The sequence below is a fragment of the Opisthorchis viverrini genome, assembly GCF_000715545.1.
Source record: "Opisthorchis viverrini unplaced genomic scaffold opera_v5_219, whole genome shotgun sequence".
In the NCBI taxonomy this organism is placed as follows: domain Eukaryota; kingdom Metazoa; phylum Platyhelminthes; class Trematoda; order Opisthorchiida; family Opisthorchiidae; genus Opisthorchis; species Opisthorchis viverrini.
In genome coordinates this window covers 117053-127441 of record NW_008751875.1, presented here as the reverse complement: position 1 = coordinate 127441, position 10389 = coordinate 117053, and the positions used below count along the sequence as shown (strand labels likewise).

The window sequence follows — 10389 nt, the reverse complement described above, 5'->3', positions numbered from 1 at the left end:
CTTTTAGCTCAGACATTTGGGTGGGGTAAGGTAGAAGAGGGATAACGTGAAAGTGTATGAAGGGAGGTGTCAGCAGTAGTATGTTTTCACTTACCCACCCTACTGTATGCATCAAGTAAGTCCAGTCGGCTGGTGCCATCACACGACGGGCGTAGCATGAGAGTATTGTTATGCTTGTACGTGGGCTGGGATACCTTCAGGGTGCCCAGACCTAGACTGGAGGGGGATTAGGGTCGTCGACCAAAGCCTTTGGCACAAAAGCCTGACCGCAATGCAACGGTGTTTTGCGGGAAATGCAAGTGCGTCACCATTTTTATAGAACACGTCGCCACACATGTCCCAACCTCGAACTTGGACGGTCAGGAGACTCCTGGTATGAAAGACTGTCGTAGAGACACCACCCAGTATAGCTCAATGCGTCGTGGAGATACACAAACTGTCATACCATGGTAAGTCCCGATTTTTTTTATTGTCCTCAACCAGGCACAGTGGGGGTCACGTGGTCCCTATCCTGAAAGGCGAGTCACATCGACGGCACTCGGACTTTTGTAGTCTCTTTCATACCTCTCTGTCAGCTCGAAGGTTGGCTACCTCTCCGCTTCCGCCGTTGTGAATTGAGCATGGAAAGCACCACTGTCGGCAAGCGATCGTCTGGCATGCGCAATACACTGTAGCCTTATACGCACGCCATGGTACTCAGGTATACGCCGTTTTGACACCATAGGGTATCAAATTAACAAATGCTACCCGATCCTTAGGCATTCGTGCATTGAGCTCACCTGCCGTACTACAGTCGGAATTAGTACAACTTCCAAGATACGCAAACTACTCCATAACATCGAGTTCTCCTCCTTGGATTGTAAGCAGCGTGTTCAGTGACTGCATGTCGCCTTACGCTCTGTGGGTGGACAGCGTATGCCAAAGGTCGCCATGACTTTGATCGTTTCATGCGAAAACACCTACGTCTTCTCTTTGAAGACAAAAATGATGTCCATATCGATGTTTTCCTCAGCAGATATTTAAACGCCAGGGTTTTGAAGTCCTTTCAGCGTTCGTCTCATTATTGACTCGATCGGGAAGCTGAATAAGAACGCAGTGAACATGCTCGTACACTTTGTGTACGGAAGTTTTTGGGAGCTCCGTGTACTCTTAGGCCAGAACTTCTGAGAATGCAAAGAATTTGTTGTGTTCACAAACCTCCGGGTATTCCTTGCTAGACAAGTGTGCCAACGAGAACAGACCGGTCGACCAAGTCGAGTGCGCCTTTGAAATCCAGGAGTACCAAAATTGAGTCGTTTATACATTTGGCGTTGTTCTAGCACCTGGCGGAATGTGAAGATTTGGTCAACGCAACCCCTACCAGGCCAGAAACCCGCTTGCTGCTCACTTCCTAAACCAGTTCAAGGTTCTCATCACAAAATTGCTGAGAACCGTGGAAGGCTTTCAGTTTTCTACTTCTGACGAACTTTACTTTGTAATCGAAGGAAGGTCAGTTCGTTGTTTTTCGGTATTCAGTTGAAATTGTTCAGCTGTAACACCCTTTCGGTGCCTAATTGCCATGCCACCCGAAGGGGAGCACGAGGGCTGGGATACTGCTGGGTTGCTCAAGTCTATACAGGGGAAGTCGAGAGGCAAAGGTCGGGTTCGAACCACGGACCTCCCGATCAGCGAATTCGTGCTCTAACCACTGAGCCATCTCGCCCCGCCCTGTGGAAGTGACGATGATTATGAACAACCTGACGTTCGAACCGACAGAGTATCTGAACGATTTACTCGCTGTCACCACCAGGTCTGTATGGGGCAACCGAAGGAAACTTTTGAACAACTCAATTCTTTGAACGGGACCAAAAGTTCGATGCATCAATTTATCACCATGTCCTGGTGCTGAAAGACGACGAGTGTTTGAAGGATATTCTGATACTGGGCAGAATATCACCATTATCATCACGGACAGCATGACATCAGTGTTCGCTGCAGTATGGGCAGAATAATCCTCGAAATTGAGGCACGTCCAAACGCTCATCATCGTCAGCTGTAAGAAATGCATACTTGCCTTACAATGGTTATACTGTCGTCTACTGTCGGATCGCTGCATCAACTTGTACCATAGTGAGGCAGTGGCTGAGCGCCATGCGGCGTTTGCTTTCACACGATTCCATTGTGGACCTAAATGATATTGAGGTTAGGGCTAAGACAGGTGAAGCTTGAGAGTGCCCGTGAGGTTTCTTAGGCCAATCGGTGATTGGTTCAACTTGAATGGGACCAGGGATTACCAGTGTAGCAACATTTTGGTTGGAGCCTGTCCATGGAAGACGGTGAAAGCTTCAGCACAATGTGGGGTGCAAAATTGACCACCCATGTATCTGCAGTATAGCCGGAATCGGTTGGAATCAGCGGATTCGCAATGACATGATGAGAGAGAGGATTTTCGGTGAAGCAGAGGGTACTTCATAAAAGTTTGGTTACAATCGCTAGCCAAAATGCAGTAATGTTGCAAAAGTCAGAGTTTGTCCAGTTGCGTATTGATCCCACGCGTCTGAATGAGGCTCCTGCGAAGATAACTACCGAACGCTGTTCAATGTGTATCGAGTGTAGCAAGATTTTTACAAACGTAGATTCGTCCGTGAGCACTGCCTCATCATTGCAGATATCTTCAGTGGGTGATTTGGAGTTTAGGTGCTATCAGTACGATAATAATCGTCGCTGGAATGTGGTCGTGTCCCGAAGAGACCAGACGATTTGGAGTTTAGGTGCTATCAGTACGATGATAGTCGTCACTAGAACGTGGTCGCGTCACGAAGAGACCAGATGTTACCGTGATGTGACGGTTTGCGCACCTCAGCGACCCATTGAGCTATACTGGTGGGTGTCCCCGCGACACTCACAGAGTCCCTCATACCAGGTCGGTCAATGGTTAGAGGTTTAACGAACACAGTCTCCCGGTCCTCCAGATTGAGGGTTGGAACATGTGGCGACTTTTTCCGTTCCAGATTGCCTGAATGAGTGTTTGGAGGTGTATGCACTTCGTAACGGTTGCAGTTGGGTAGCACTGAGTCCCCGCACCATTCACCACTATCATTTTCTTCACAATAAGGCTTTCAAATAAATTAGAGTTGTGCGGCAGCGGAGCATTGGTGTTGAACACCGATGTCATGCTGTCGATGATGATGATTAGCTGCATTTCCCGACAAACGCCGCGGCCTTGCGGTTAGGCTTTTGAGCCAAAGGCTTTGGTTGAGGACCCTAATCGTCCCCCTGTCTAGGTGTGGCCACTCTGTAAACATCCCAGCCCACGTACAACCACGACACCTACGTTCGCAGTTTTCCAGACACGGTATTCCCGACCTGTTGCGTTCAGACAACGAGTTTCAGTTTACAAATGAACAGTTCTCAGATATCCGAGAAAGATTGTTGATTTGATCGTCATGCTGACAACTCATATCAGTTCCCGTCAATTTACAAAACGGGTTTGAAATCAGGGTGAAATACCACGAGGCTCGCTCAGGAATGAGGACAACCTTATATTATTGAAGCCAGAATCATCCAGGCAGCAAGTAGTGGGTACAGCCCCGTTCATAAAAATCTTATTTGCAGGACGCGTGCACTGCTCCCATAGCGTCAGAGACCCCTCTTCCTAAGCCGTATGTCACTTATCAACTGCAGGCGTGAAGGTCAGGTCAAAGTAGGCAATAACGACTGAAGCGCGCACCGACAACTGACATGTAGGAAGGAAATATGTGAATACAGTAAAAACCCTAACTTGAAGGAGGGAGGTAGTGGTAAAGTGAGGATACCGCTCACTTGTGGTAGAAGTTCAGGGTACGACAAAGGAAGTGAACAGAGTTCGACTGAGGAAGGAAAATAAGACGAGGTAGCAGACCAGGACATGGATACGGTTCCTACAATGATTGGTAGAGCTTTTCAAATGAGAGAGAAGGTAATGCAGAACCTGTGGTGACAGCCGCAGGTTACAGCGCAAATCAATCAGGAACAATCAGTTATAGACAAACGCATTTGAATAACCAATGCAGGGTTAGCAACCAACATAATCGCTTGTGCCCTATATATTTTTCGTCAGTAAAACGTGAGTTCCACGGAGAAAGTTGATGCCGTTTTCGGCCAATGGATGAAGGATGATACACCAATTGGACGTGATGGTCATCACACATGATGTCGGACATGCTGGCTTTCTCCCTTTGAGATGCACCTCGTCAGCGGTTCGGGCTATTCTCTGCATGGTGGAATCCCAGTCAGTGCTCCTTTTGTATCCATTCTTATCCTCATTCTCCGTTGTTTCTTCTATCTGAATTTCGAATCGACCCGCCCCCGTAATAAACTTTACTGCCGCTGAGACTTTACCTCTTGGTGACCTGTTGGACAGTGTGAAAGAGTGGGTGTTCTTCTGTCTGTCCTGTGCAAAACATATGATCCACATATGGCTATCACCGACGGCCTGTTCCGTCAATAATTCCTCGTGATATCGTAAAACGTATTCTTGTTTCATCTGAAGAGATATTTTAGTCATGTTTTCTTTTTTTTTGTCTGGTTTCAGCAACATTGTGTCATGCACGCGGTCGAAGCAATCAGGTCGCCGTTATCCCATCACCCATGGCCAGGAGGATAATGTGATATTGAAGTGACCGGTTGTTGAACCACCATATTCGAGTGTTTGATGATTGTATGCTTGTGTTCATCTGTTTTTTCTTCGTTCTTAAATCTCACATGCGTATGTTTGCTACCAGTTGGTACCTTTCTCTTTTCATTCAACAACCCCCATGGTTCACTTCCGGTCTAGCTCAGGTGTGAAGGTCGTGATCGTTTTTATCGCCCCGATTAGCCCAAGCGGCCCATCGTCGGTTCACGCAAGCTACATCTGCTGGCCCATCGCTCGTCCGAACTGACCACTGCCACTTGAAAGGCTGATTCGCACAGCTTTACGCTGTCCGGGGGATGCATTCTCTGCTGATAACTGGCTCATACCATCTCTTTGTCCGAGCCGTGTATTTCTTTTTTTTGTTACCTCTCACGCATTGTTCTCTCGCACTCGTACACATCCGTATCAGATTATGAGGTTTAGTTTTTGTTCACGCTTCTTCTTCGATTGTGCTTCCAAATCGAGCTTAGCCCGGTTTTAACAATCAGTGTCCCTGTTTTTTTTATCGTGGTTCTAGCGACTATCGGATCGTATTTTGTCGCCCCCCCCCCACCGCCTCTCCCTCGATTTTCTACCGATCCTATGTGATCCATACTGATGCACACTTGCGCCTATCCTCATGCCAAATTCCAACCGTGATCCTCCTTTTGACTTGGCTGTTTGTGTCCCCCCCTGCTCACTGACTAGCCAAACGATGTGGATAATGGCCTACTTGTTGCATTTGTCCATCAGTCAGCTCCAGTCACATTGTGGTATGCAATAAGTCATGAGTGGTAGAATTTTTATTCCGGCTGTGTGTCCAACCTGGGTAGAATTTTTATTCCGGCTGTGTGTCCATTTGGACCAACCTGTGAACACTGTGAACCGCTTCCGCATTTGTTGTGTCTCCACGGTCTCGCTGCACGTTATCCTGCTCAGGTCTCCTTGTGTTCTACGCTAGCAAGAACATCCCATGTCACCCGTTCCTGCTTTCTGAACAGCTCCGGTGTTCATGTGCGCTCGTGTGCCTCGATATGTACTTCCCATGACTTAGATTTTATATGTATGTATTTACCCATCACACGCGTGCGCGCGCACGCACGCACGCACACACACATACTGATTGTTCATCAGTTTTGTTTGTCGCCTCTTCTCAGCTAATTTACTTATCTCTTCAGAGCTTGTCCCATCTTTATGCTGTTATCAGCTTGAACTTTTACACTTCCTTTCACAGTTGGAACCACGTGAACTTGACTTACGTATACGTGACCTCAGTTTAACACTGATATTCTTGGTGGCAACTTTTGTGTCTTGTCATTCCCTATTCTTCACACTAGGGCCCGTTGATCTGACACCACCTGTCCCTGTCAAGAGCTGGGAGTGACTTCTTGTTGTGTGCGATTTCCCATTCACGTGTGCCTTTTTTGTTGGTTGGCATTGCTCAGCATCCATCATTGTCGAGTAAAATCACTCAACTCACCTCGCCTCGAAGACTGTGCACGCTAATTACAGTTTTGTCCACTACGATCCTTAGGTCCCCATATTCAGATTACATTAATTCAATGCGCACCTATGTACCACCTCTGTCTTTTCAGTTCCTCCGCGGACAGGCCCGTGTTTTGACCAAATGTCTCGGGTCATTGCTGTCCCAAGGTTTCCGTGCAATGCACTGGTTCCGTTGCCATCCTTAACTAAGTACTTAGGAAGCACGATGGCCTCAGAAACCACGGTAAGATCGCTAGTATGTGCGCTTTCTCAAAGCCTTTTGCCCTATTCAACAGTAAAGTGAGCAAACCTGCTCCCGAAACTCGTCGACACGTCAATCCACCAAGTCTTTTGGATTAATGCAATTCTGTTGCCATCCTTGACCTCGCGAGGCACGGGTTTGGTCACTCCAAGTTAGGCTCGTTTACGACACTCGGATGAATACCATCACGTTCACACCCACACCTTCAGGGTTCACGGCAGTTCTATGTGGCTTGCTTGTCATCAGACCAGACCACCGAAACAGTTAGATTTCATGTTCCTTAGGAGAGACTGTATCGTTTTCTAGATTCACGACCTAGCCGACACTGTGTTTGAGCAGCTCTGCCTCTGATAGATTCAACCCCAACGGAGTCAATGCCTCTGAACTGTCGCAAGCTGGATTTCGTATTTGCCGGTCGATGGCGGCCAAAACACTACACATAATGGAAGCGCTGGGCACAACTGAATTTGGTAGATACGAGGTCCTGGTGCCAAAGTGAGCCTGGGAGCGAACACGCATATGCGTCCCAGAAATCACATAACAAGGAACTCCGACACTGGTTACTGATGTGTTGGCGTCACGTGTCGACTAGTTGTTCAACAGAGTATCACCTCCAGTATGGTACCGTGTGCCACCGTTCCCATTAATGCACACCGAAGGCCGTATTGGGTAACCTGGCAACATTCCGTTGCCATACAATAAGTCATATCATCATTAGGGCGACAGCATAGAGTAGACACTGGTTTGGAAGTGGGACGGGTCTTATTCCGTTCCGCGTGTTCATATTATCACGTGGATAGCTGAGTGCGCTGGACCTGACCTAAATCTGTCACCTTGTGGTTGTTGGGCTTCAGTGATTCCGCAGACTGTAGTTTGGTTCACTAGGATTCAACAATACTAGGAAAGCACACGGGGAGCAATCATACAGAAAAGCGAATACCTGTGCTGCAAGATATCCCGTTATGAAGTGGCCCGGAATTAGAGTGATTGTTTTCTTCGATAGGCGTGCGAAGACCTTCAGGCCACCAAGATTTTCATACTTTTAGGGGCAACAATGCTGCGTTTTCCGAGGACGGTTTAAAAAAATGTTCTTAAAAGCGAAAGACTCCTATTTCCCAAAGGTTGACCGTGACCACCGGCGCATTATCCAGCACCGTCAAGGTACTTTTAAACGCAGAATATGATGTTACTCTGAAGGTACATGTTATGGGAAGCCGCGTTAAGAGTCAGACTAGGACGCGTTACTCCCCTTGTCCTACGGCCAGACAGACCCCAGCAATCGATCGGGCTTAACTGTTAAGTCGATTGTCCAGAAAAGTCCCCTAAAAGAAACCCTGACGACCTCTAGCCCGTGGTCCGAACATTTTTGCGGAGATGCTAGGGAAGGGTCCGCGATCAAAATCCTACACCCTAACATTGGTTTGTGGGTCCAACTCGAGTCGAACGCCCGAGGTGGGGTACCTCAACCAAACATCCTTCCATTCCCACAACTAGGAAGTATCATTCGTTCTTACAGCTCTTCATTCAATTTCGATTCCACAAGTCCCTCACCTAAGTTCTGACTCATTTAGCTGTCGATCAGCTATCCTCCGTTTAGCGAAACCAGTCAAAATAAGCCGTTATTAATATCAGGGGATCTGCTCCGCATTTCGACCTTCAACTTGTGTACTCTGTCGAATTGGGCGACTGGTTGGTCTTACTGAGACCTTGTTTCTTTCGGTTGACCCATGGTGTCTCCAAGGGGGCGAGATGCCCAGTGTTTTAGGGCGCGAATTTACTGACCGGAAAGTCCGTGGTTCGAATCCGACCTCCGCCTCTCGACTTCCCCAGTCTAGGCTTGGGCAACCTGGCAGCATCCCGACCCTCGTGCTTCCCCATGGTGGCATAGCGGTTAGGCACTGAAAGGGTGCTACAGCTGAACAATGGTGTCTCCGAAACGCGCATACAAACCACATCAAACCAATCGGTTCGAATCCGGATTCTTCTCATCTTACTCTTCGTGAATCTTGCGATCCTGACGCAGTGGCTCGTGATACCTATGGTATGGGAGTTGTGCTTTTCCTCAGAGCTGAATGCGCCTTACTGAACTAGATTCCGTTAAATAACCGTCTTTGCGCTAGTAAGTCATTGGTCCGATCTTCTCATCTTACTCTTCGTGAATCTTGCGATCCTGACGCAGTGGCTCGTGATACCTATGGTATGGGAGTTGTGCTTTTCCTCAGAGCTGAATGCGCCTTACTGAACTAGATTCCGTTAAATAACCGTCTTTGCGCTAGTAAGTCGATTGGTCCGATCAAGTTCAATGCATCTCAACACGGTGAACGATACCTGGTTGTTGTGTTAGCATATGCTCTGGTAGACATCGGTTCTGAGGATAATGTAGACAGCCTTTATCATGACTGAGTCCTGAGGAAGACTCTCACTGCGGCTTATTTCAAGTTAGCGCTCACCGCAAAGATGGTGGAGAGCGGTTTCTCTACTTATGGGCTAAACATCATTTCTTTCTGGCCAGTAAAGGCGCCTCACACTGTCAGACAACCAGTGACCACCAGATGGATTCAGTTGGACCTCGTGGCAATCAGAACCTGGTGAAAAGTTTAGATACAGCATCTTCATTTACTTGATTTTAATCATGGCATTGTATGGACACGTCTCTCTATTCGGTTTCCATCTGGAACATGCCGCTTGATGCAAGGCCATCTAGTCCATCATCCGCCAGGCGTCTTGGGAACCTGACAACATGGTTTCAACTGAAAAACTCAGAACCTCAAGGGCTTGGATGACGACTGGAATAGATTGAAGAGAAGCGAACCGTCAGGCGTGATCGGACTCACGTTGTGTGCCTCAGAAAAAACGGCGGTCTTGAATTGTGCGTCTCCATCGGACCCATTTGAATCCACGGTTCATCTGGATGTAATGGCCGCCGAGTTACACGGTGCATGCGTTTATATTGAAAATTTGTGCTTGTCGGATGGTCAGCGCATAATTGGATGGGTCACTCTTTTGTCTGCGCAGCAAGCACTGCCTTCGAATTGACCGCCCAGGTGCGATTCCAGAGAGCTCAGGCGAAGACTTTGTTATTCGTATTACCCGCAAGGATGAAAATGTCAGCACTTCTTGCTTGGTGAGTGAGTCCGGATCAACCTCGATTGAAAATGTTCTCCTCGGCACCAGAACTGCAGTCCGTTGGGGCATATGTCCATACTACACACAGGCACCATAATAAAAATAATTGTCCAGCTGTAGCACCCTTTCGGTGCCTAGCTGCCATGCCACCCGAAGGAAGCACGAGGGCTGGGAAACTGCCAGGTTGCCCAAGCTTAGATAGAGGAATTTGAGAGGCAGAGGTTGAGTTCGAACCTTCCAGTCAGTAAATTCGCGCTCTAACCACTTGGGCCATCTCGCCCCCCACAGGCACTGTTCTTCATTTAGAACTCGAAAGTTGAAAACTCCCATGTAGAAAGGATATAACAGTGTTATCTTGTTAATCATTAATGGGCATCGGACTGTATAGGGCATGTCAGTCGGATGGCTGACAGTCAAGTGGTCCGGAAACGTCTTCCTGTATGGTAGAAAGGGGTTGGGGAGGGACATCGATGGACAGTACAAACATGTATCGGTTTGCATGTCAACCAGTATTGGGCTTGATTGAGATGGATAAGCGAACGGCGCGAAGGTGATCGTTCAGGGCTGGCTGCATCTCCCATGTCATATTGGATGAATAATCGCCTCTGTATGACCGGACACACGAAAAGTGAAGTATGAAAGAGCTGACAGCAAACCCAACTACAATGTAGGGTGAAGGTCAGACTAATCCGATCTCCACACCACTGCACCTAATCAACAATTCAATCCAATTTATCAGGTGTAAACTGTGTGCCGTAGGGACTCTAGTTACATCTGCTACAGTTTCGATCACCACCTAATCGACGACAGGTAGTCTTGGTTCCAGAGATAGTCTGTTAATTTGGAGGGTGTGACCTTTCTTCATGTCAGTTCCTCTGACCCA

General features: G+C 47.8%; 1 protein-coding gene across 1 annotated transcript; it reads left to right on the top strand.

Annotated features, from left to right (window-relative positions):
- Positions 1–1721: 1721 nt before the first annotated feature.
- Positions 1722–8783, top strand: T265_08433 (hypothetical protein; the record flags this gene model as incomplete). The annotated part of the gene is given in 6 exon segments (XM_009174234.1): positions 1722–1789; positions 4553–4625; positions 8013–8270; positions 8286–8432; positions 8472–8588; positions 8628–8783. The coding sequence occupies 6 exon segments, from the start codon at positions 1722–1724 to the stop codon at positions 8781–8783; spliced, it is 819 nt and encodes a 272-aa protein (XP_009172498.1).
- Positions 8784–10389: the final 1606 nt, after the last annotated feature.